This window comes from Sturnus vulgaris, chromosome Z (assembly GCF_052056855.1).
Source record: "Sturnus vulgaris isolate bStuVul1 chromosome Z, bStuVul1.hap1, whole genome shotgun sequence".
NCBI lineage: Eukaryota > Metazoa > Chordata > Aves > Passeriformes > Sturnidae > Sturnus > Sturnus vulgaris.
Genome location: NC_142283.1, coordinates 72,558,153 through 72,583,946, shown reverse-complemented (window position 1 = coordinate 72,583,946; position 25,794 = coordinate 72,558,153). Strand labels below are relative to the sequence as shown.

The 25,794-nt window shown below is 53.9% G+C and overlaps 2 protein-coding genes and 1 long non-coding RNA gene across 3 annotated transcripts; all 3 read right to left on the bottom strand.

Annotated features, from left to right (window-relative positions):
• Positions 1 to 57: 57 nt before the first annotated feature.
• On the bottom strand, positions 58 to 7,566 carry LOC106852698 (uncharacterized). The gene is made up of 11 exons (XM_088156518.1): positions 7,081 to 7,566; positions 5,497 to 5,739; positions 4,490 to 4,780; positions 3,996 to 4,093; positions 2,491 to 2,686; positions 2,246 to 2,357; positions 1,890 to 2,124; positions 1,616 to 1,655; positions 1,238 to 1,343; positions 1,113 to 1,158; positions 58 to 609 (listed from the first exon to the last, which is right to left on the bottom strand). The coding sequence occupies exons 1-10, from the start codon at positions 7,187 to 7,189 to the stop codon at positions 1,116 to 1,118; spliced, it is 1,473 nt and encodes a 490-aa protein (XP_088012644.1). The 5' UTR covers positions 7,190 to 7,566; the 3' UTR covers positions 58 to 609; positions 1,113 to 1,115.
• Positions 7,567 to 9,347: 1,781 nt separating this feature from the next.
• On the bottom strand, positions 9,348 to 11,083 carry LOC106852703 (uncharacterized). Its single transcript, XR_001403046.2, has 4 exons — positions 10,948 to 11,083; positions 10,515 to 10,561; positions 10,034 to 10,105; positions 9,348 to 9,821 (listed from the first exon to the last, which is right to left on the bottom strand). It is a non-coding gene; the product is annotated as an uncharacterized LOC106852703 (long non-coding RNA).
• Positions 11,084 to 11,311: 228 nt separating this feature from the next.
• Positions 11,312 to 14,393, bottom strand: LOC106852692 (uncharacterized). The gene is made up of 4 exons (XM_088156208.1): positions 14,175 to 14,393; positions 13,051 to 13,287; positions 12,443 to 12,733; positions 11,312 to 12,199 (listed from the first exon to the last, which is right to left on the bottom strand). Exons 1-4 carry the CDS (start codon positions 14,344 to 14,346, stop codon positions 12,030 to 12,032), a joined length of 870 nt encoding a protein of 289 aa, XP_088012334.1. The 5' UTR covers positions 14,347 to 14,393; the 3' UTR covers positions 11,312 to 12,029.
• Positions 14,394 to 25,794: the final 11,401 nt, after the last annotated feature.

The window sequence follows — 25,794 nt, the reverse complement described above, 5'->3', positions numbered from 1 at the left end:
CAGCTCCCTGCAGGGGAATATGATCCCACAGGGGCAATGAGGGGACCAGGCAGGAGCTGTGTGGAACAAGCAGCCCCTCCAAACCATAAGCCTTTATTTGTTGTCCAGACAGTCACAAAGCAGTCCAGCCAGGCTAAGCAAAGCCCTGGTTTTGGCTGAATATCAACAGAGAGGGCAGAAGGGTTGGGGACCCAGAGGACAGCAGGAGAATGCCATCAGCCTGTGTGAGTCTGGGACTAAGAAATCCTACATACAAGTCCTGCTTCCAGGAAAGCAGAAATTAAAGCAAAGCCCGAAAAAAAGGAATACAGAAAACCAGATTCAAAGGCCTTACAAAAGCAGTAAGCAAGACCTGGGAGGTGAAGGGGCTGAGGAATGAAAAAGCTCAACCCTCCTTGGCCTTCTGTTTTCCTCTTGCCCTGCTCAATTGGATGAATTGCATGGGTTCCTCCACACTGGTCACAGTCACAGGAGAGCCAGGGGACATGGCAGCCATCAGAACTGGGCTGGGATCATCCTCTCCATTTTCCCCACGTCCACACTGCTCTGGATGTCTCCATGGTCCTGGCTGGGGCTGAGGTGACTGATCTCCAGCTTAGCCACCTTTACCTGTGGAGAAAAAGGGCACCCAGTGTCAGAGACAGGCTGCAGCACACAGCAGTGCCTGCCACAGGCCAACTCTTTCATCCCAGCTATGCCCAACCACAAGGCCCCAGAGGAGCCTGCCAGTGCTGAGGTGAGAGCAGCAGCCCCTCAGCCTGACCCTCCTGAGACCCCTCCCTGCAGGTCTCTGGGAGGGATGGCACAGACACGGGTCCCTGAAAGACTTGAGCCTTTGGGATGCCCATCTTTGCTCACCCCTGTCCCTGCTTCAGGCAGGGAGCACTGCCTGAAACCAGACTCTGCTGCCATGTGGGGCTCAGTGGGCAGAGCTATCCTGCCCATCCCCAGCTAAGGCAAATCAGGAGATGTGTCAGTGCAGTGTACAAACGGCTGCTTCTCCTGAAACTCAGGTTCTCCTGGGAGATTGCTGCTCTCATCCCTACAGCTGCCCCACAGCCCTATAATCAGTCCCCTCTGTGATGGTTGTCTGCAGAATTGCATTTTCCTACCTTTTAATTCTCCTCCTTAGTTTTGTTGGGCAAATACTTCTTTTTCCTGGAAAGGCAAAGGGGAGTCAGGAGTAAGAAACTGGCACTGTGTATGAGCCTGCTGACCCTGTCCCCTTTCTACTCACCTGGAGAGCACAAACCACAGGATGACTGCAAACACAAGGAGGATTGCCAACAGCACAACCAGTCCAATCACAATGCCATGCCACTGGCCCGCAGCCTGCCCTGCAACTAACACAGAGCCAGGGGTGAGTGCCACAGCCTGGCCTCCTGCTGGCAATGGCCCCAAGAACGGCAAAGGGTATGTGCAAGGGTGGAGGCCTGTGTTCCGTCTGAGGTTTCTTCTGGGAGGGAGGATCACCCCACGTGTGGGGATTTTGCTCTGTTCTGTGAGACCCAAAAGCGGTTGTGCTGGGCCAGCTCATTTCCGGGGAAGCTGCCAGGCTGGAAAAAGGGAAGATGCAGGAGGGAGGCTTGGGCACCACGAGCAAGGAGACACTTACCAACAGAGAAGCTGTAGCAGACACAGGTGAATTTCTGTGCCTGTGGGAGGAGACAGGAGGGAGAGCTCAGCCCACTCGTGCAGCACCAACCACCCTAGCTGGAGGCGAAGGTCCCCAGGCAGGGCCAGCGAGTGACCCGGCGGTGGCCCAGGAGCCCAGGGACAGCATCCTGCCAAGGCACGGCAGAGCAGTGTGCCCTCAGAGCCAGCCCAGAGGCAGCGAGGGGCGCAGCCCGGCCGGCAGCATCCCCAGAGAGCAGAGCCCGCGATGGTACCTGCGGCGAGAGGCGGACGAGGCGCAGAAGCGCCGTGTAGTCGCAGCCCGGGCGGAGGGCAGCGTTGTGCTCGCCCTGCCCGCGGCTCCCGTCGCCCAGTACGAAGTCCGTGGGGGCGCTGAGGTTGAGAACAGCGGCCACGTACACGCTGGCGTTGAGGAGCTGGGGCTGCCCCGAGCAGATGCTCTCGATCACCGAGCCGTTGTGCGTCGGGGCCACGATCAGCTGGTGCTCCCTGCAGGGGCCGAGAGTCAGCGGGACGCGGGGACAGGGCACGGTGCGACGGAGGCTCTGCAGGCCAGCGCTGGGCTGGGCAGAGCCATGCTGGGGCTGCAGAGCTGCGGGGCTGCGCTCACCTGGCTGCCTCGGAGCGACGGGCGATGGGGCTCAGGGGAAGCACGGCCGTGCCTTGCGATGCGGCGATGTCGCGGGCGCTGCGGCAGCTGATGCCCTGGGGGCGCGGGGTGTCTGCAGGGGAACACGCGGGCAATGAGCATGGCCAGGGCTGGGCGAGGAGCAGGGACAGCCCCGGGCAACGCAGGCTGCCGAGCACGGCTCGTCCGTGCCCGGGCCCCGGGGACAGTCACACAGCAAAGCTCACCGGAGCTGCTGCTGGTGTGGAACTCCTTCACCAAGGCAGCGCCGGCTCCGGCAGCCGTCAGTCCCTGGATGGTCACGGCGTAGCTGCTGCCAGGGCTGTGCTCCGGCAGCCGGAGCTCAGTGACGGAGCCATTGAGCCGCAGCCGCTCCATCTCCAGCACGCTGCTGTCCCCTGCATCTCTGGCTGTGATGCTCAGCTGCGGACAGGAGACACAGCTGGAATGCAGCAGCTTCCAGCTGCCCGCTGGGAAGGTGCCCGCAGCTGGCAGCGTCCCTGCCAGCCTGCTCTTCCCTGTGCCTGCCCCGGCTGGGAAGGCTCCGCAGAGGAACGGGCAGGAGCCTCAGCTCCATGCGGGGACCTCAAAGCAGACAAGAGGAGAGGAGGAATTTGGAGCCAACACTCAGGAAATATGAGCAGCAGCCTCTGTGAGGAAAAGGCTGAGTCTCTGAGAAGGGAAGAGGGAGGCTGTTTGAAGGGCTATAGATATATATGTACTGAGCCTGAGGACTTGTCACCCCAGGTGTATTGCAACACCAGAGGCACTGTGGTAACATCCGCCGCTGGAGGAAACTAAGCTTCTCTTTCCTCTTGTGTAAAGTTGGACTCTGAAGGCTTTCTCTAAGAGAAAAGGAGAACAACTAGGTTTTCCATAAGTAATATAGAGGAAGGGTCCCTATTCGCCCATGTATCATCTGAATTTGTCATGAGATCCCTCGTCATTCTCACTTGCTGCCTTTACAGAAATATATTCTGGGCTTATGCAAAAGTGAAGACAACTGAAAGTGGAAAAAAAGAATTCTTTTCATGAACACTGGTGTCTTGGAGCAGGTAATTAGCCGAACAGGCTCACAGCATTGTCAAGAGCATTGTCTGACAGTTTCTCCAGGAAAGGGCTAAGAAAGAGCTGGCAAGGTCCCTGTTACACTGTGGAGAGGACCTACAGCATTTTGAGAACACTGTCACCAGCACACACATCCCCTCCCACTGCTAGAGAGCAAGGTTTTGCTGTGGAATGTGTTCCAAATCCAGAGACAGAGGACATGCTTCTAGCCACGCATTGAGGAAAACTCAACAGAATAATGCAGCTCTCTGGAAGAGGGGCTTTCAGGAGGGACTTTCTGAGGATTACTCAAAATACAAAAAGTTTTTCTGTGGCAGGAACCAGAATCAAGTATGCAAGAGGCACAGGAAACCCTGGGATGCCACCCCATAAGACTCATCACCATGTGCTGCACATCAACAAAAGCCTGCCAAACCCAAAGCCTGCCAAACCTAAAGCAGAGCAGACACAGGAAATAAGCCCAGAGGACATGGAGCACTCACACCTCTCTGGGCATCTCTAGAGCATGGGGAATGTAGAGAATGAAATAGAAAACGTTTGTGCTCATCAAAGCCAGATATTTACTGGCTGGGAACTGTGGCTCATCCCAGCTGTCCCTTTCCCCCACTTCCCAGGATGCCTGCACAGAGCTCGAGGCTGAGGTTCTGCCCTGGTCCCTTGGTACCTGGTATCCGATGATCTCCCCGTTGCAGGAGGGCAGCGAGTTCCACCTGAGAGTGCCCGTGTCGGGATCCAGCCACAGCTTCTCCGGTTTGTCCGGCACTGGAAGCACAGACAATGGGATCACACACAGGGCCATGAGCAGGGGCTGAGGCCACACAAGGGTGCAGGCAGCTCCTGGCCATGGCACAGACTGCAGAGGGACTCCCCACGAAGGGTTTGACTCCTGCAAAGGCTGCATGTGCTGCAGCAGTGGGAAGCACGACAGTGTGCTGTGGAGTGGGACGATGAGAACGGGACGTGCCCTGCTCAGGGCTCTCCCAGCCCCTTCCCCAGAGCTCCACAGGAGCCAAGCAGCTCTGATCCCAGGCACATCACTGCAGGGAGCAAATGATCAGGCTGAGCTGACAGGTGAGGGGAACATCTATTCACCAGCTGTGACACAGCTGTGACACAGCTCTGCACTGTTCCTTGTCGCCGATATTTCTGTGCACGTACCTGCTTGCTCTGTCGTGAACAACCATGAGAAAAGGGTTGTGTTGGGGGGCAAGTCGATGGTGACACTGTACTCAGTGAAGGGATGCAGAGAGGAGCAGGTGACTGTTCCCTCCTGGCCATGTAACATCTGCTCTCCTTTCACCTCCTCAGCCTCACAGGGAGGGGAGGAAGGCGCTGCCAGCCGGCACATGGCCCTCATGCCCTGGCAGGCATTAGGGAACCTGCAGCTCCAGTTCAGTTTGATGCTGGTGCTGGAAATCTCAAAGGTCTCAGGGTCAACCCGGAGGACTTCTGTGAAGGAAAGATTGCCAGAAGGTCACTTTATTCCCTTCCCACCCCAGCCATGCAAGGATACTGCATTCACATAATTTGCTCATCACCCAGCTCAGTGTGAGGCAAAGTGAGAGACTCAAGGTTGTCACTGCAGCTCTCTCAAAGGGGAGCAAGGAGGAGCTGGACAGGAATGGATGTGGGTGAATGAGTGGACTACTACTGTTGAAACATTTTCCCCACTGATTCAAAACTGAGATGTCTGTGTGTCCCAAAATCTCTACAGTCCATCAGGTACAGCTCTGTTCTCCCTTGGAGGGAACATGAATGCTCTAAGCTGTGAAAAGAGGTTGTTAAGCCTGCACCCACCATGCCACAGAACCTGGAGGGGCCCAGCCCACACGGAGCAAGCTCTGGTACTCACAGCTGTACTGTGTGAGAGGACACAGGCAGCAAAACCCTCTGATCCTGCTCGAACACCGATGCCATGTGCTGGCCACAAACTCCACCACAAACCCCTCTCCCATGCGTTTCTCCTTTGTGCACATGCTCTTGCCAGAAGCCCCCAGGGAGACCCTTATCACCAACACCCCAGTGGTGGCCTGCGGGCTGGACTTGACACCTGCCATTTCCCTGGGCAGCATGGAGCCCAAAACCTCCTGTGCCCCACACTCTGCTTTCTTTGCTCAGGAAGGGCAGAGCAAGGCAGCCAAGAGGGCTCCTGATCCCTTCCTTACCACTGCACTCCACGCTGGACTGAATGCGGACCCAGACACCTCTGGAGTTTCTTCCAGTCCAGACTTCTCTGTGTAAAGGTTTCCCAAGACTGATGGACTGTACTTGACTCGAACATTTGACATGGGTGAAGGATGGTTGGAGACCTTCAGGGCAGCTCAGCATCACTTCTTCATTCTTTGCATAATTCTTCTGGTCTGGTAACAGCTGGAGTCTGGAATCCCATGGGGGCTTTTGGCATCCTTCTGTGAGAGGTGAAAGAGGGTGTTAGATGAGCTGGGATTTGATGAGATGCTGAAGTGGGTATGGGTGAGTGGTGGGAGAGAAATCCCCAGCAGCCCCTCCAGCCAGTGAAGGGAGAGGAAAGGTGACACATCCATCTGCTGGGATGTGACCTGAGGACAAGGCTTGTTAGGAAGGGGCTTTCCTTATGCATGGAAATTGTGAAGAATCACTCCTCCATGAGTCTGCATCATTCACACTTGTGTCCAGGGCCACCATATTCCCCTCTCCAAAGCCCACAGCAGGGATGTTCCCAGGACATTCACCCCTACACCAGGAGACGCCCTCCAACCTCTCATTCAGGCCTGTCATCCAGCCCAGCTCAGGTGCCACTTGCTGGGCCATGGCACCACCACTCCTGCTGGCTTGCATGTCCCTGCAGCCCTGGCTCATCCCTCCCACAGGCACCAGCCACGCCCCTGTTCCAGCTCTGGGCTCCCTGTTGTCACTCACTCAGTGCCTTGGCTGCTCTCCTGCCCCACGCCGCTGGGCAGCGGGACAGGGGGTGAGCAGTGCCTCCTCCAGTCACATCTCCTGCTTTGCCAATGCCCCTGACACAACCCTTCCTTCTTCTCGTCACCTCCTCACCAAATTCACCATCCTCCAGGCTCAGGAGGCAGTGACTGAGTAGCTGGTCCCAGCAGTTTGTCCAGTGCTGCAGGGGGAGGCTTTGTGGCAGTGATTGCTACAGAGAAGGATACTGGCTTCTGGAAGGAGCCCTTGCCTATTCAAGCTCTCTGCAAGACGCCTGAAAGGGTTTGAAATACAATCTTCCTTCTCCCAAAGAGGCACACAATGCGCAGGATTCTCACAAGGTGAAAAGCACTTTTGCCACAAAAGAAAATGCTGGGAACCAGCCACTTGTGCTCAGGCTTTGCTCTCAAATAGCCCTAGTGGTAGAGGACCCGTGACACCCAGCTGAGCACCACAGCCAGCAGCTTTGTCCCCCTGGCACATGACCATCACCCACCCTGTGCTCAGGCACCCACCCAGTCACTGATCCTGCCCTGATCCAGCTGTCTGGCAAAGCAGCAGCTTGTGTCCTTCAGGCACACCTGGGGACAGGATATGTATAGCAAGTGACACCTCTCTGAAGAGCCCAGCCCAGTCCTGTTTCTCCCACACAGCCCCAGTGTATACTGCATTGTATCTCCTGTCCCTGGGGCAGACAGAGGCTGCCCCAGCTGGCACAGCCCTCAGGGGTCCATCTGGCCTCCAGCCCAGGGCTGCAGCAGTGAAGATGAATATCCTGTGTAGAGGAGGAAAGGCAGCAGAAGTTTCCAAGAGGAAGAACCACTTCTTACCTGTTCCCTGGGGCACTATTTGGATGTTGAAAAGTTCTTCCTGGCCATGTGCTGACAGTAGAGATGCAAGGGCCAGGAGAAACTTCAGAGTCAGGGTCTGCAGAGCCATCCTAGCGTGAAGTCCCCAGTCAGGACTGAAATCTCAGCCCCACTCGCTGCTTCTGAGCCCAGGCATCCGCATCTGACTGCAAGGCTTGCAACCACAGGAAGGAAACAGACACATCTCCTCATGAGATGCAGGATGCTTCCTCTTTTGGCAGGGAACCTCCCATCACTGTCAGCACTTCTGCCTTTTGATATCTTTTTGCCCCATGAGTATCCAGGCTCTGGGACTCAACAGAAGGAACCTTGTCACCAAAATCCCGGAGTTTCCTCCCAAAACCGTCCTAGTTACCAGGGCATTCAAGAAGTGTTACTCCTGTTTCTGAGGTAATATCCAAGTGCTTCCTGACACTGTGTGGGTTTTAGAGTGGTGATGAGTCACTTCCCCTCAATGATCACAGGAGATGGAGGACCTTTGAGATACCACATAAAGACCTGGTCAGAAGCACAGATAGGTATGGGGACATGAACTGCAAGGAGTACTTCAATGCCTGAAACAGTCTGTGGCCCTTCTGAAAGAAACATTCAACCCACACTCTCTCTCATCCTTCCCCGCTTCTCTATCCTCAGTTGCCTCCTCCTCCTGCTCCCTCTCAGCTTGGCAGCACTCTCCTCTGTCCCTAAGTGTGCAGACCATGCTGCCGTACAGTGCCAGCTGTGTGCTTGAGAAAGCACTCACTGTACTCACAGTACACGCTCCTTGCTCGTCAGCAGCCACCACTTTTCCTCCAGAACCTCCCATCCACTTTGGATGTCTCAAATTCGAGAAGGCTGGGTGATCAGACACAGAGGGCTGCCTGGGTGATCAGACATGGGGGGCTGCAGAGGCACAGAGACCATACCTGTCCCTCAGTTTTGCCTGTGGCACATGCACAGGACACACTCCTGCCCAGGGAAAAGAGTGCCCTGCTCATGGCTCCTCTCAACAAGGTGCAGTTAGCACACTCAGGGAACAGCACCTCACAAGGGCACTGAGGTGACTAGGCAGGAGCTGGGGGCAGCAGGTAGCTCCATCAAACCACAAGCTTTTACTGACTGTCCAGACAGAGCAGCCGCAGTCATGAGGCTGACAGCACGGGGTATGACTGGGTATGGGGGTATGGAGTGGGAGCCTGGGTAGCCGAGGAGGTAGCAACTGTTCTCCCCTATCCCAAGCCTGCTCATTCCCTTTTCTCAACCAGCAGCAGCCACATAACCTTGAGTTGCTCTACTCCCCTCTGCCCAATACCCACAAAGAGCTGCTTCATCAGGCACACACATCACACTAGCAACAGTTCACAGGAGGAGATATTTTGGTTCCAGGGGCCAGTTGCAGGTACTGAGCTGATGGGCAGACACCTCATATGAAGAACTGTCAAAGCATGTCTTTACCAGCACATGCAGGTCATGCCAGGCTGAAAAAAAAATAAAACTGGAGAAGAGAGAGGTCAATTGCTCTATGTTCTGGCAGGGTACTCCTCAACAAGAGAGCCTTCAGGCTGCCCCACAGCCTCCAGGCTGCACTGGGTATTGGCATGTTTGACAGGGGAGAGAGATAACACTGAAGCAAAAAACATGATAGCTCTGTGTTCAGGGCTGTAAAAAGCACAACCAAAACCAGCTTGTCACACCTGAGTCCAGGAACTCAGGAGAGCCCGTGTGCTCAAGGGCAGGAGAAGGAGATGGAAACATCTCGGGCAACTCACAGAGCTGGGGAACAGAGAGGTTGATGGCCCCATTTTCAGCAGTGCCCCCCTCACCAAGGAGAGCTTTTGGACTGTGCCTCGGCACCCAGGCTGCACTGGGCACTGGCATCCCACAGGGTGGGAGACAGTGGCTGTTGGAGGTGATGGGACAGCAGCAGCAGCCAAGAGCCAGCAGATCCCAAAGGCTGCAGGACACAGATATCCCAAGAGGGCAAAATGCACCTCACAAAATGGGGGATGAGCACCAGCACCCCCAGAGGAAGACACAGACCAACACAGAGGTCCAGCTATGCATAGTGGAGATGGTGTCACCTATAGGATGGGGAGGAGGGAAAGCAGCCGCCCAAAGCATTGCACTGGGAGCATGCAGCACCTCAGGTGTGCTTCCTTGGAGCTGCCAGGGGCTGGAAAAGCCTACTCCAAGCTCCTCCATGAAGATTGATGGGGTCAAGGCTTTCACACACAAAACAAGGCGGGAGCTTTTGTGGGCCAGGCAGCACCTGCACACCAGAACAATTTATTGGTTGTTTCAGACACAGCAGCACAGCGGCCAGGGCAGCACAGCTAGGCCAAACTCAAGCAGAGGACAGGGTCTAGATGGGTACAAGAACACAGGGTGAAAAGAGGAGTTGTGAGCTGCTTCATTCTCAGAGGACATTTGCAGGCACCAAGATGCTGGTGAGATGGCTATGCCGGAGCATAGCCTGGTAGAGAACTACCAGGACATATCCTTGCTGGCACAAGCAGGTCATCCCCTGCCTTGAGCTGCTCCTGTGCTGTGACAGAGGATTCTGGAGTTTGATGAAGAAGAAAATCTGGGGGGAAGCAGTAACCCATGAGATGATTCAGTGTTTCTGGTGGTGGAGGACCAAGCCCCGAGAAGGGAAGTGCCATCACTCAGATGTCCTCAGATGTCCACTCCAGCTGCTCTTCTTCCTCCCTGCTCTGACTCTCCTAGGATTCCAGAACAGGCAGGGGCTTGGGAAATGGCTCTCCAGCCTGGCCATATTTACTCCTCTCCTCATTTAGAGAGAAAAAGAGAAGCCAGGGCAGAGGCTGCTGCATGGCCTCAGCAGTGTGAGGAGCTCAGACACACCATCACAGCTGCCAGTCCCCACTCTCTCTGTGCCATGTGGCGTTCACAGGCAGGACAATGCATTTCCTACCTGCGTCTTTCTCAAGAAAAGTCTTGATCACGCAGTAATTATCCCCATGTACATTCTCATATGGCTGGAGCTCTGGAGGGGACAAGAGGACAGAAACAGCCTGAGGGACCCGGGGGCTGTGGGAGAAGGAGCAGGGCAGCCCCAGGCAGGCAGCATCATTGGGGGCTGCAGATCATCCTGGGATGCACACCATCAGAACAGCAGGGCTGGGAAGAGCTGCTGCCTACCCCAGAGAGAGTGAGAAGGAGTAGCAGTTCCCCTCAGTGCCCTCAGTGGCACCTCAGGGAGACCCCAGCCAGGAGCTGCTGGAAGAGGCTACTGAGCAGGGTCTCAGCTGGGAATAGGTGTGGGACACCTTGGTCTGACAGGTCAGCTAAAGCCAGCTGGGCTGGTTGGAGCTACCTCAGAATATCACCAGGCCCTCCTGAAATATACCTGCTGCCCTCCCAGCCCCAGCTCCCCTATGTGCCGAGGGTCCTACCTGTGTAGTGATCCTCCTCGGCTTTGCTGGGCAAGGCCCTCTTTTTTCTGGGAAGGCAAAGGGCAGTCCTGAGTCAGGGAGAGGCTGACCTGGGCCAGACCCTGCTGAACCCAGCAGCAGTGGCATGGAGGGTTCTGCACACCCTCCCTCCCTCCCTGTGCCCTGGCAGGCATTGCCCACCCCAGGGGACAGCAGCGATGGCTGCAACAGCAACAAGGGGAAAGGGTCTCAGCACACGTGGCCCTGCCCCTGAGGAAGACACTTAGAGCCCCAGCCAGGAGCCCTAGAGCCAATTCGTGTCAGGAGCAGCCAGCTGCATCCTCTGCACCCAGAGAAGGGTGGGAGCAGCTGGGGAACCCTCTCCATCCCCACCCACCCCACAGCACAGCACGGCCTGAGACAGAGCCGAGACTCCAAATCTCCTGCCACTCACCTGCAGAACACGAACCAGAGGATCCCGGCAGACAAGGGGATCAACAACAGCAGCACCACCACCACTGCAATGACTGCTGACTGAGGCCAAGGGCCCAGAGGCTGCCCTTCAACTAGCACACAGAGAGGAGGGGTGTCACAGCCAGGCCGTGCACCAGCAGTGGCCCCAGCCTCGCTGCTGAGTGTCTGCAGGGGGGTACAAATGCGTGTCCAGAGCCTGCTGCCCTGGCTGCTGCAGTGACAGACACCGGGACAGTCCTCCCCTGCCTGCACATGTGCCTGGGCAGGGTAGAGGTAGGCTCTGGAGCACAGGGCCTTGTCCCACGGCCCCGGCTGGAGGGCCTGGCAGCCTGCTCAGCCATCCTGCACACAGCAGCAGGACACAGACCCAGGCTCAGCAGCACTAAGGCTCTCCAGCCTTGAGCCACCTGTGCACCTAAATGCAGGGATGGGTGTCACCTTCTTCAGTGGTAGAGTAGAGGGGGCAGGTCTGGTATCAAAGGCACAAAGAGCGGCTGAAGTGGTGCAGCTCCTCTGCGGCCCTGCCAATGAAAGCCCTCAAGGAAGGACTCACCCAGCTTCATGTCCACTCCTGAGCCAGGTGCCCACACTCCCTGCCCCTGTCTGCCCTGTGGTTGCACACACAGGTCCAGGAGCTGTTCAGTACTCACCACCTGAGAGGCCACCCCAACCAGACACAGGGCAGAACAACCATTACCCCGGGCGTAGGTTTGGAATTCCAGCTGTGATGCAGCCCCAGCCCCAGCTGCTGTCAGGCCCTGCACTGTCACCAGGTATTTGCTGCCAGCTGTCTGATGAGGTGGCACATACTCAGAGACAGACTGATTCACCAACACCTGACTGAATTCGAGGAAGCTGCCATCTGCTGCTCTCATGGTGGTGATGTTCAGCTGAAAGAAGGACACGAGCTGCTAGGCAGTAGCACCAACATCCTGCTTCTGCACTGGGCAGCTCTGTGGAGAGGGGCTGCTACTGCTGGCTGGGCACAAGAGGGGACCTGGCCCTACCAGGAACACTAGCAGTGTACAGCCTGTGGGCCCTGGCGAAGGAGGGCTCACACCTCTACTCGGGCTGCCTGCACAGAGCTCCAGGCAAGGTGAGGGAGACCACGGACACTCCATGGACTCCTGGTACCTGGTATCCAATGATCTCTCCTTTGCAGGAGGGTGGCGCCTTCCACCTGAGAGCGCCCCTGTCGGAATCCAGCCACAACTTCTCCAGTTTGTCCGGCACTGGAAGCACAGAAGAACAGGATCATGCATGGATAGCAATTTGTCCCCCACAAGGGCTGCTTGTGCCTCTGCAGCAGCAATGGTGTGGTGAGGGGGAATGCCCTGCTGTAGGGCCCTTCACAGCCCCTTCCCAGACCCCCACAGGCTGCAAGCAGTTCTGATCCCAGGAACATCACAGAAAGGAGCAGATGCTCTGGCTGAGCTTCAGGGTGAAGGGCATCCTGACATTTCATGTAAACATACCCATTTCCTTTGTTATGAGGAGCCGTGTGTACAAGATTGTGCTAGGCAGCAGGGAGATGGTGAGACTGTAGACTGTGAAGGGCTGCAGAGAAGAGCAGGTGAAAGTTCCCTCTTGGCCTTGTAGTGTCTCCTCTCCTTTCACCTCCTCAGCCTCACAGTTTGAGGAGGAATGCCGCTCCAGCCGGCACCTGGCCCGAATATGCTGGCACATGTCAGGGAGCATGCAGGTCCAGTTCAGTTTGATGCTGGTGCTGGAAACCTTCAGGGTCTCAGGGACAACCTGGAGGACCTCTGTGAAGCGAGCATTCCAAGAGGATCAGTCCCTCCCTTCTTCCCATCCAAGCCTTGACATCAAACTCCATGAACCCCACCATTCCCTCACTTGCCTGTCCCTAGCACAGAGTGGACAAGGACATTCTGCCTTCTCCCAGACTACACATGCTAGAGGTGCCAACAGGACAGACACAAACCTGGGATGCATCCAGAATTTTCTCTGGATTTCTCTGCCATACCCTGACCACCCCAAGCGCAGGACACTGATGCTGAATTGCTCTCCACGCCTGGGGAGGACAGACTGAGAACAGTGGTAGAGTGTCTGGCTCACTTACCTACACAGGTCAAGTTCTTTTCCATAAGGTGCCAGGTGTCTGTGGAGTTCTTCACTACCCAGCCACTACGAGGAATCACATAACTTTCTCTTGGCTTCAATGTCACACATTTGATCTCCATGGGCGGAGGCCAGTACCCCTCAGGGCACCTTATCTTCACCACTTCATTTGGGTTGTAGTTCCCGTGGTTTGGCTCAAAGATTAACTTGGGGTCCCACTGGGGCTTCTGGCATTTTCCTGCACCAACAAGATGGGAAGGTGTTAGCTGGGAAGTGTGGCTCTGCAGGGCAAGCCAGAGATTGGAGCAGGGCATCCCCTTCCCTGGCCCGTCAGGGTGAGAGCTGAGCTTCAGGACACTGCACAGAGCAGCCCTTCCACATCAATTCTTGGCAAGAGGATGAGGACAAAGAAGGACTCCAAACTTCTTTCCCAGGGCTCATAGGAAGGGCCAGGGGGGGCTGGAGTCAGGGGAACCCATGAGGGGTTTGTACTGTGCACAAAGCCTGCCCAGAGACTCTGGTGCCCTCTTTGTCCCTCAGGCAGGACGACAACACCCTGATTCTTCCTGAGAAGGCATAAAGTCTGAGCCCCCAAAGCTGGCTCTGCAGTGACAGCATGCAGCACGGGCAGGGAGGGGGGATCAGCACATGAGGAGAGGGCCACGCCTTTACCCTTGTCACCTGTGCCACAAACACCTGTCAGACCTACACATGTGCCCTTGACTTTTCGGCACATGCTCTTGCCAGAAGCCCTTAGGGAGACCTCAGGGAAATACACCACCCGACCTAGTGTGTGTGAACAAAGCCTGAAGCTCTGCCTCGTCCCTGACCTCCTGTGCCATGGGCAGTGCTGGTGCCAAAATGGCTACTTCGGTATCGAGGTAGGGACCTTTGTACCAAAACTCCCTCCTGCCAGGACCCTCAGGGACTAAAGCTGGCATCAGCCATCTCCACTGGGGCACCCCTGCAATCCCAGGGCAGACTCAGGAGCTGCCTCAACACAGCCTTCACCTGTCATTTCCTCGGGTACACAGAGCCAGAAGCTTCCTGTGCCCCCTCAGCCTGCCTTCCCTGCTCAGGAAGGGCAGAGCAGGGAAGTCAGGAATGCTCCTGATGCCTCCTTACCAAGGCACTGAACCCTTCCTGGGCTGGCCTGAATGCTGATCCAACTGCCACTGCTGTCCCTTCCATGCCAAGCTTCTCTGTGTAAAGGTTTTCCATTGATAACAGACAAAACTTTTCCTGTACATTTGACATGGGTGAAGGGTGGCTGGAAACCCTTGGGACAGCTCAGCATAACTTCTTCATTCTTCTTGTAGCTCTCCTGGTCTGGTGCCAGCTGGAGTCTGGAGTCCCAGTGGGGTTTTTGGCATGTTTCTGGCAGAGATGAAAGTGGGTGTTAGTTGGGCTGAGAGGTTTCAGGGAGGAGCAGGGTATGTGGTGGGGACTCAGCAATCCCCAGCAGTGCCTCTAGCCCCTGAAAGGAAAGGGAAGGTGACACATCCTCTGCTATGATGGGACACCTTGTCAAGTCTGCTTGGGAGGGGGCTTTTCTCGTGCGTGAGTTTCAGCTGGGGCTGAGGCCTGTCCAGGCAGATGGTGGACAACGATGTTCCAGAATTCAGTAGGAGAATGATCTCAGGTATCAAATGCCTGAGATCCAAGCAGCCCCGACAAGGCATTGGAATTACGTCCCTGGCCACAGTGATGGAGATAGATGGGCGGGGCACAAATTGACCACACACCTTGGTAAGAAACATTTCTGACACCCTGCTTACCAATGCACACTATGTTCCCCTGAACATGAATCCACACACCACTGTTCTTTCTCCCCAGCCACATGTCTTCCTTTAGAGATCCAGAATAATCCAATGGCTGAACTGTGTTTGCACATTTGACGTGGGTGAAGGATGGCTGGAAACCATTGTGGCACCTCAGAGACACTTCTTCATTCTCTGCATAACTGTCACGGGCTGGAGCCAGCTGGAGCCTGGGGTCCCACCAAGCAGGCCTTTGGCATGTTTCTGTCAGAGGTAAAATTGGGTGAGGAGTACTTTTGGGAGGTTATGAGAGGAGACAGGGGACAGGTCTCTCTGACTATTCACCCCAGCACATAAGAGTGTCATGAGCCCAGGCACTCCAAGAACACAGGGCTCTTCATCACCTCCTCTCCAAGACTGACAAGCCTTCCTTGGATTCCATCCCCTCCATGGGGTGCTTGAGCTGCCATTTTATTGTCTCCCTCATGGACAGGTGAGCCATGCTGCAATAACAGCCTCCCACACCAGAGAAAACCCAAACCCTAGAGAATCTTTCCAGGCAAACAAGCAGAGCTCCTGCAGCTATTCCTACTCCATGCTGAGGCAGGAGATGCTGGCTGGGAAGGATTCCTCTCCCCAGGAGCACAGACCAGGTTCCTACAGCAAGGTGCTGAGAGAAAAAGAGCATTGTCTCTGCCAGGACATGGAGGAAAGCCAAGGCCTCCCATTCCTGCACTGTCACATGCATGACCAGGTCACAGAGGGTCTGTCACCAGCTCAGGACCCTGGGTCAGGGTGGTGCAGGGCTGTGCTTACCTTTGCAGGTGGCAGTCTCATTCCACACGGTCTGGGCCCCTCTGGAAATGCATTGAATCTGTGGTACAGATGGCAAAACCTCTCCAGCACATCTGAGCCGCACCACTTCGTTCAAGTCATAGCTGCTCCTCTTCGGGTTAAACTGCAGTTTGGGGTCCCAGTCAGAGGGAGCTTTACATTTTCCTGTGTGCAAAGGCCAGGAGACAGAGCCTGAGGGTCACTGGGCTCCAGCAGCATCCTCAGGGGGGAGGGTGTTCCATCCAGAGGGGTGCCAGTCCCCCTCTCTTCAGAGGGGTGGCAGAGAGAGCACCTCCCCGGATGAGCTCCATCCCCCAGGTGCTTTATCCCTCCTCACACCCTCAGGGGCAGTGCAGGAGGGTTATCCACAGGCCCTCCTGCCCACCCGCTTCTGCAGAGACACCCCAGCCAGAGGCATCCAGCAGCCTGGGGGATGCTGCTCTGTCCCACAAATACAGGGGCTGTGGGAGTGCTCCAGACCCAGAGAGTGTCTGCTGCCATTCATGACTCCACAGCTTGGTCCCATGAAGTGACTGCCAGTAGCAATGGTGAATAACAGGAGTAAAGGTGCAGGTAACAAATGAAAGAATAAAGTAATTCTGCAGTGGAAGCAATAACTACAGGAATGAGGCAGACAGAAAATGAATCGTCTAAGTCCTTGAAAGGGGAAAAACAAAAAAACCCCACCCGTCTCATCCATGATGTTTACCTAGAGCTAGAAAACACCCAGTTTTGACGACTTTTGTTACGTTATTCATCACCCTAGTGATGAATCCCTGCTCTTAATTGTCATAAAAAACCCACGTTTTCAGTTCATTTGCCTCCTTCTCTCAAAAAGACCACCACTCTCCTAGCATGTACCATGATTTCTTGGAACACTGTGCTTTTACAGTGAAGAAGGGAAAGGATGAGTCATAGTAACGTAGGCAAGCAGTGATTTCAGTAAGATATACTAATAACCAAGGACTGTGTCTGTGTATACTAGCTTTTGTCTGCCTCGATGTGCTGGATGTGTGGACTTGCCACCTAGCACAACTTTCTGTGCAGAACTGTAAATAAACCAAATACCTAGACTCTGTGTGTTAATCAGCTTTTTCCACAAAAGCTGATTTCACAAAAGAGTGGAAGAAACTTTCAACTAGAGTCTGCCCCGCAGACCACCTGTGTTCACACCAGTGGCCACAAAGCCCACACCCTGCTCAATGCACTTCAGCCCAGCCTTTGCACTTCACCCAGAATGAGTCTGCCTTGTCGTGTCCTGGCAGACATGTCACCTAGACTTGCTCACTCTGTGCAAAACAAGTCCATGAGGAGGCAGGGGGCATGGAGGTGGTCTTTCCTGAAGGAGGATGAAACACCTCTCTTCAGCTACAACTGCCCACTTCCTGACAGCCAGCACTCACCACTTCCCTTTTCTGGCAGCAGGTTTCCACGCCATCATCACAACCCTCTCCCCAGCTCTCCACATCAAAGGACAGTGGTCACCAGCCCCATCCTTTTAGACCACATGATGCAGACACGAAACTTCTTCCCCCTCAACAGTGTCTCTCCCAGTGCCCTCAGAGCACATACTTCACTGACAGAAAACTACCTGTCAGACATGGAACCCTTGATTTGATCGCAGCCTCATCAGGCATCCCCCTCACATACCTTCACCCCTTCTGCCATTAAACACTCTGAAGTAACACACACCCTGCCCAAGGGTGGCATCCAGGATCCTTTTGGGTCAGTCTCAGACATGAGTACAGACTAGGAGAGATTCCATCTTGCCCTGGATAGCTGAGAGCTGCCCACTGCTGGAAGTGCAGCATCCCTTGATCCACCAGTGATGGGCAGCATGACTCATGACCCATCTGATGATTTGGTTAGCCACTTCTGCTCCCATTTCCCTACAGAGAGAATACCCACAGCTCAGGTTCCCTACCCATGCTGTGGCCCATGGGGACCTCAACAGGTACCAGCAAGCCCAGGGTGTAGCACATAATCACCACAGGAAAGCCCACATTTTTGTAGGAAAAGCCTAGCAGAGACCCAGGAACTGCCCCTACCTGGGCATGCCCCATCCTGGCATGGAGAAAAAACAGAACAAGCCTCTTGATGTGAACTATTCCACCAAACTACAGTTCCCTCAACCCCAGGGACTATAGGAGAGAGCAGGCATCCCAGCTAACAGAGCTCACAACTCCCCATGTCTTTGATGAACACCATCATCACCTGTGACAGGGGTGCTGCTTGAACTGCCCAGAAAGGCCATCACTGCTCTGATTGCCCTGGATTCATCTGTCTGCTGCATAAAAAGACCTGGCCACCTCCTGCTCCCAGCAACATTACCCTCTTCCTAGAGGGACACTGCAAGTCTCACGCTCATGGAAGTTTCCTAGCACACTGAGACTTGCCACCCTCCACCCCATCAGAGCTTGTCGCACCACAACCTGAAGGATGCCTGAGTGTCTCAGGCATATGCATATACCAGCTTCAGCCCTCCCCTCCCAGCTCGGCTGTGGGCTGAGCAGGGTAAGGCCACGTAGCAAATACACAGGTAGAGGAGCAGCAAAACTATTTTTGTAAGAGACAGGCACAGTCCACTCTTACCTGCTTCCCGCGGAGTCACAGGGGTGTGCATCTGTCCCTGTGCAAGCAGCAGAGGAGCAAGGGCCAGGAGGAATGTCAGAGACAGCGCTGGCAGGGCCATGCTGGCATGAAGTCCTCAGACAGGATTCAGTGTGAGCTGCTCAGGAAAGGTGTCCGTGCAACCCTGCACAGGAGAGGCACTCACACAGAAATGAGACAGCCCCACAGGGAAATCACATGTGGCACAAGCTTCCTCTTTGGAAAGAGAGCGTCCCACCAGCCACAGTGTTGATTCTCACGCATCTTCTCACAGACAGTGGGTACAGGCTCCATGAGTCTCACAGGTGTCTTAGTCCAGCCTTTTCCCTGGTTACCTCAGGTTCCCATAGCTCTGCTCCCACAAGCACCTCCAAAACCTTCTCATATCTGTCCCTCTCCTCTCTCTTTCCAGATCCAGTGGAGGATGTTGAGGAACACACCCCTCATTAATGTGCCCAAGGCCATCCTGGGCTGCTCTCATCATGTATCACTTTCTCTTTCAAATCACGGAACCATTTATGTTGGAAAAAACTTACATAATCATCAAGTCTAACCACTAAGCCAGTACAATAAGCCCACCACTAAATCATGTCCCTAAATACCACATCTGCATATCTTTTAAATACTTCCAAAAATCTCTCTTCTTATTACCTTGAACAAATCCAGCTGCAATATTCTTGCTGTTGACTTCCACCAGTAGAGTTTCCAGATCAGACAACCTCCTGAACCTGCAAGTATTCTCTTTTCCTTTCTTCTCCAAACCTTTCCTGCCCTGAGCTGCTCTTTGCCGGTGTCTTTTAGGATGGGAAACATTTGATAAGGACAGTGTGGACAGTATGGGGATAAAAGGGTCGTCCTGGAGATGGATGGAGGTGTCTTGTTCCTGTTACTTTTGAGCTCAGGTAGGGTTTTTGGGTATGGGCGAGAATTCCCTAAGTGCTCTCCACTTGGGGCATGCTCACGCTCCCCTAGTCTCCTGCAGATGTCACCACCAAGCTCTTCTCTGAGCCCCTTTTCAGCTCACAAACTCTTGCACAGCTTCAAGCTTCCATGACTTTCCTGATTCCCTGTGATGTTGCAGCTCTCCTGGGCCATTCCTCTTTCAATTCTTTACAGAGTCTCTCTGTGTTTTCCTAGATAGACAAGCACAGTGCCTTATGGTGCAATACTACCAGTGCTCTGGGTATGGGTGCTGTCACCCATGGTGTTTTTCACCACTCAGCTGGAACTCATTGGCCCAGAGTTCCCTGGAAGATCCTTTCACAGGAGCCACCATCCTCAGGACAGTGCTTGATGCATCTATCTGTATTATCCCAGTAAACAAGCAACAATGAGTTTCTGCAAACTAGATGTCTCCTAAAGTCCATTTGGGAGCATCATTACATCAAGTCCAGCTGTGTCACATGTAGCTTTTGTGAGGTTACTGGGTGAAGCCTTTTAGAAAGCTTTCAGCAAGAGGAACAGCAGCACTAAGTCATGTCATTCTTGTTTCCTTGCTGGATCTCTGTCCTTGGGGAACCAGATTTTTCTTGTTCCTGTGCAGTCAACAACAGTGCAAGCACCCAGGAGAACGGCCACAGACAGCACTCACTGGGTCATGTCCTGATAAAATCCCAGATTTAGGCACAGACTCTCACTTACTCTCCCTGGAATGTGAAAGAGGTAAAACCAATTGAATTGGTTTGGAATTGTTTTTTTTTCAACGGCCAGGCATCAAAAAATCACAAGGGGTACAACAGGCTTCCTATTGCCCCTGATGAGTTTATTTCTTTACCCCTGTCCCAAGGCCTGGAAATCTGCATTTGGCCTCTCCCTCCTTAGAAATTTATCATTGTTTTGATATTTGTTGTTTTCTTGGTGTATAGCATCCACTAGAAAAATGCTGAAGAAATACTGAAAGCCAGCATACTCAGCCATGTGCATTGAATTCAATATCATTGCAAATGTGATTGATGGGCTGTTTCCTGAAGGACCATTCGGTCACTGAAGAGCTACCAGGACTCAGGCTTTCGGACTGAAGAGAGAAAAACCCAAATCACCTGAAATTTACAATCAGATTTACTTCTGATAGAGAAGAACACTGGAGGCTCAAAACCACAAGGAAAAGGAGAAGTTGCTGTGGCTTTTAAGAATCAAAAGCTTTTGAGGCTTCAAAAGCACTGCTAGCACAGCCACCATGTTCCCCTATAGTAATGTCTATTACTGTGTCAGAACTCACAAACAACAGTAGCATATCAGGGTCTTATCCTCCTCCCTACCTCACACCTGTCCCAGGGGAGCCCAGTGTGGGTTGTACCTATAGATGGTGGCGTTGGTCAATACCTATAGATGGACCTATAGTTGCTTGTACCTATAGATGTTGGTCAGGTGATGGGTGTGGGCTGCAGCTGGGCTGGGATGTCAACCCAAAGCTGCTGGTTCAGGCTCAGGCCTGAAGAGGGTAGCCCAGCAGATCCATCCCTGGGAAAGCCAGGAAGTGGTCTGTTCTCTGCACAGCACAAGCACATGACCCTGTGTGACCTGGGTCCCCACATGGTGCTGGTCCCTCTCCAGGATACAGAGTCTGCCTCAGTCAGGGCTGCAGCCTCTGCTTCCAGAACGTAGAGCATATTCTGGCAGGGAGAACTGGAAAATGCCTACAGGATCCAGCCAGAACTCAGTCTTGAACCCTGCTGTGAGCTCTTCCTCACTTCTCCAGCGACTTTCCCAACCCTACCATGCCCAAACCTCCTTCCACACAGGGATCTTCCAGTGCCATCAACGAGACAATGGCCCCCACTCCATGCCACCCTGAAATTAGGAATCCTCCAGCCCCTTTCCCAAAAATGAGGATAGAACACAGATGTCTTAAACCCCTACAGCTCATCTACAGAGCTGGGGGAAGAACCCCAGACCCATAGGCAGAAGGAGGGTGAGGGGAGCCCCAGTAGTGCTGGGGTGCAGAGGGATCAGCCCTGATCATGACAGGTGACAGCCTGGTCATGATCAGTTATCATGGTCTGTCTTAGACCCTGTAAAATATCTGGGAGGTCTGCAGGGAGCTTTGTCGGCCTGAGAGAGGGGTGGCACTGGGGCATCTTTGCTGTCACCCAGTTGGTGACAGTGGCAGGGACAGGGACTCCCTCTTGTGCAACTGGTCACCCAAGGCTACAAAGTCTAGCACAAGGCTACCACCTCTGCCCCTACGGTGGCCTGAGGAGCTTCCAGGTCTGATCCAAGATAGGTGTGCTGAGAGCAGAGCTGTGACAGGGGAGAGCCCAAAGTGTTGGAGGGTACCCAGGACAGCATTCCTGGGTTCTGGGCAGAGCAGGGGTAGGCCCTGAGGGCTGGATAATCCCTTTTCTATGACTGCTACAACACCTCTTCCCAGGGGAGGGAGCAGGGCCTGCTGACTGCTCTCCACAGGGAACATCTTCCCACCTTTCTGAGTCCACTCGCACATATCTTCTCCCCAGAAGCACACATCCAAGCTAGGCAAGACTCTGCCTTGGCATTGCCCCAGTGATGCAAGTCCTCTGGAAATCTCCAGCCCTCTGCCCACTGCTCAGGCCATCCAGGTCCTCCTGGCCTGGTGCTGCAGCCCACACCAAACCTAAATACTTCCCAAATCCCCTTCATGCTCAGACTGCCAACGTCCTCTGTTTGGCTGTGCATTTGCTGACTGCCCAGAAAGGTATTTTTAGCACATAAAATTGGACATAAGCAGTTCACAGCTGGAAGCAGGGTGGAGTAAGGTTGAGGGGAAGGACTGGAAGGGGGGTAGGGTACTGCATTTTGGTTTGAGGAAGATGTGCTCAGAAATGGGATTTGCAGCTCTGGTATCCAAGCAGTTACACATCTGGCCCAGGCATTCCTGTTTCCATCCCAGAACCATCTTCAGCACATCCTACCCTGGTTCTTGAACAGGGAATGTGGCTAATTCCCAGCAGGAGGTAAGAATCCTAAGATTTGGGGCAGACTAGCTTCCCCCTCAACCTGACTGCCTAAAGACCCTCTGCACCAAGATCAGAGCTCCTGATCTGCTCTTTCTGCCCTTGTGCTTTATACCCCTTCCCACCATCTGCTCTCCATCTGGCATGTTGTGCCAGTGGTCCCTCCAGCTGCCCAAGAAACTTTCTCTCTCCTGGAGAAACCTTTCACCCTGCACCTCCTTCACTGCTCAAGCCTCTCTGCATTGCTCCCTTTCCAGTGCTACACACCACCCCATGTACTGACCTCAGTCATCACAGTTCTCTTTCATAAAGAACTGATGGAGTGTTTGGTAGAGCCTAGAGTCTCTTCTTCTATCCCATTAAACAAAGGGCTTGGACTTCCCCTTTCAGTTCTCAGCCTGTACAGCTTCCAAAGAAAAGCAAATCCTGAGAAATCACATATGCAAATCAAGTATCTGGGAAGAGAGAAGTGCTCAAAATATACTGACCCCAAAAGGAACCATATGAAAAGAAAAGAAAAAGTCAGACAGTGGTTTCTCCAGTGAAATGAAGCCATGGGCCTGGTGGAAAGGATAAGGTGGCCCAGCTGGTCGTCCTATCTGGTATTCTGTGGTCTTCACAGCCCCATCATCCTGCCCGGTACTGCACCAATGGTGCACTGGAGGAGGCACCACTGCTGCCAGGGACCCTGAGCTGGCACAGCTCCTATCTGACCTATCCTGGGATGCCTGTCCATGTCCTAGCTTTGCAGGTGCCATCACTAGAATGCTATGCCTCCCCAAAGCAGCTTCCTTCACACATGGGATACTGGAAAGCCAAGGTCTTGGAGGGTCCCTGCTCACCCCTTTCTTCAGTGCATGGTCTTGCAGAAGCCCCAGGAGCCTGCTGTCTTCCCCAGCACTCAGCCCCTGACCAAAGTTTGTCATAGTGATGCCTTGGGTTTTAGCTTCTATGTTTTGCAGATTGTCTGCTGCTTGCTGAAACTTCGTATTAGGTGTTAGTAAGTTCTCTTCACAGGGTAGATAGACAAAACAATCCTTTCCTAGCCAGAGAATCAAGGACAACTGGTACCCAAAGAGCATAAACAATGGCAAGGGAAAGGAAGCAAGCAAGGGGGCTGATACTTCATAACCTGGGGCTATGGTTGGATAATTGACTCCAATATGTAGATGAACCAAAACTTTTAAAAGTGTAAAAACTTGTGTCTGGGAGCCATCTTGGATTCAACCTGGGTAAAGCCCCGGCCAGGTCTTGTACTGCCCAAGGTGTATCCTTTTAAGGCTTTTGTTCCTTTTGCTCAATTTTGTTCCTTTTAACTCTGTCTAGTCTCTGTTCCAGATCAGCCTTTCTAGGCATCAGTTCAGTCATCCTCCACAGAGGCTGGGCAGGTGGGGAGAAGAGGAGAGAAGAGGGCGCAGTGTCCTGATAAGTCAGTGTGAGTGGTGTGGATGGCACAGTGCCCAGATCTTAGAGAGCAGCTGCCCTTTGTAGTATAAATACGTGCATAAAGCCACGTGTGTTCCAGTCCAAGATCAGTCCAAGGTCAAGATATTGAGCAGACCTACAGCACCATCACAGCAGACCTGGGGGAAAAGGGAAGGTCCTGTCTCATGCCACAGCCTCCTGTGGGGAGTCTCTTATCCCCTTTCAGCCAGCAGAAACATGCATAATACCTTTTATGATCCCTTTTTGCAAGAGTCCAGGCCACAGGGCATCCACAGAGATGCTCCTGAATGACCCATAAGGAAGGGCCTGCCATGCATTGTGGTGTGACTTACATCTCCAGTGCTGGGCTGATGGTGACACACTTGGCTCAGCCACAGCCTGCAGCACCAGGTGTCTCTTGTAATTACCCCCCAGAGACCAGTCAGCCCAGGGCTGGTGCAATCAGCCACTGTACAACAAAGGCTCCGCAGGATGGGGTGACCAACCACCCATGACACAGGTGGACAGAAACGAGGTCACGGTAATCAAAGGCATTAATGGAACTGTGCTCCAGCATGCAGGACACAGCAGGATCAAAGCCCTGCACCATTTGTCTCAGCTCTGCCTTGTGCTGGAGCCAGCACATATCCCACCTGCCGCCATTTGTCCTGGCTCAAGTATCCTCTGCTTGTCGTGCTGCTGACCTGGGACCATCAGCCTCACATTTGACGCTAAGAGAGCCAAGCAGAACCCACCCTCTTTCCCCGTTTTTGCCCTAATGTGGAGTACAAGGCTGCTGTCTGTGGATAGCCCTGTGCTCTTGCTGTCTCACTGTTGAGATGTCCCTACTTAGAAAAACACACACCCTATTCCCTTGCCTTTATCTTCATGGAAAATCCCGGTACACCTAGTCCATGCCAGATCCATCTATGTATGCTGGGGTGCAGGATTTTCTTCCTGGGACCCATGGAGCATGCTGATACGCTTCCTCAGCAGCCAGGGTGCCTGGACCCATGGAAGAAGACAGGACACCAGGAGGGTTGGCAGGACTGCTCACAGAGCTCGCTAAACATAATGAGATTTTCAACAGCGGGGGGAAGCAATAAAGAGCTGTGATTGAATTGGCTGCAAGTGGCAGCTTCCATGACAAACACAGCAAAGCTGCTTTCCCTCAGCACACTGGGAGGCCATGCTCCAGCTCATGCTGCCTCAGACTGCCCTGCCTGGAAAGGGCACAAGGACATGGGAAAAAGCTAGGAAGTGCCTGCAGTCACAGGGAACTCCCAGTTTTCTAGTGCAGAGAGAACTGATCCTTTGATTTCCAGCTCCTCCAACACCTGGAGACAGCATCACAGCCGTGTGCCACGGCTGTGGCAATGGTGACCTCCAGCTGAAGGATTCCCATGGGCATCTAGAGTACAACATAGTCACACTGCTCCTCTGTGTCCTGGCACAGAGAGGGGAAGGCAACAGACACAGGAGGACAGACACACAGAAAAATTCTCTACCTGGAGGTGGCTGTGCCCATGTTTTCTCTTATGAATGCTCTGAGCAATGACCTCCCTTTAACTGGCCCTACTAGGTCCAAGCCATAGCTGTGTCAGAAAACAAAACTGCGTGGTGTGGATGATTACAGGACCATGGGCAGGCCAAGGAGTTATTCACAGAGGTTTAGCCTGAGTGACCACTGGCTCAAGGGTGGGGAGCTCCTTGCAGCACCCACCTCTTGCTCAGGCATCTGGGAGAATAAGCAGGGCTCCACCATCTCTGCCTGGGGTCAGGAGAGCAGAAGGGACTGGGAGCATGTCTCTCACCCATGCTGATGGGGCTGGGATGGGATGTGTCCTTCCTAAACAGAAGCTCAGTGTTCAAAGGGGAATGGCTCTCCAGCATTGTTTTCCCCCGGAAGGTTTTCTTTTTGTCAGTTCTGAGGTGGGTAAAGAAGCCAGAGGAAGCAGGAGGATGCTGGTCTGTCAGTGTCAGGATCTCTGGGGTGAATTGTGCGTGCAGGTGTATTCTGTCGGGTCTCTGGCAGGCACTGTGCTGAGCTATGGATGCCCTCACCAGACTTTCCCTACACATTGCTGTGCTGCTTCTGAGTTCCTCCCTGCAGCAATATCAAGCCATACAGATCAAACGGCACTGATGAACCACGGGTGAAGGCTCTAGCTGTCCTGATGTCAC

Coding starts and splice junctions, on each gene's coding strand:
- LOC106852698 (XM_088156518.1), bottom strand. CDS start 7,189: ATGGCTCTGCAGACCCTGACTCTGAAGTTTCTCCTGGCCCTTGCATCT. Junction 2,358..2,490: donor CCACACCAGCAGCAGCTCCG/GTGAGCTTTGCT, acceptor GTTCCCCTGCAG/ACACCCCGCGCCCCCAGGGC. Junction 1,344..1,615: donor CTGCTACAGCTTCTCTGTTG/GTAAGTGTCTCC, acceptor GCTCTGTGTTAG/TTGCAGGGCAGGCTGCGGGC.
- LOC106852692 (XM_088156208.1), bottom strand. CDS start 14,346: ATGCTGAGCTGTCCCAAGGGTTTCCAGCCACCCTTCACCCATGTCAAA. Junction 13,288..14,174: donor AGGAAGGGTTCAGTGCCTTG/GTAAGGAGGCAT, acceptor TTGTTGGTGCAG/GAAAATGCCAGAAGCCCCAG. Junction 12,200..12,442: donor CCTCATAACAAAGGAAATGG/GTATGTTTACAT, acceptor CTGTGCTTCCAG/TGCCGGACAAACTGGAGAAG.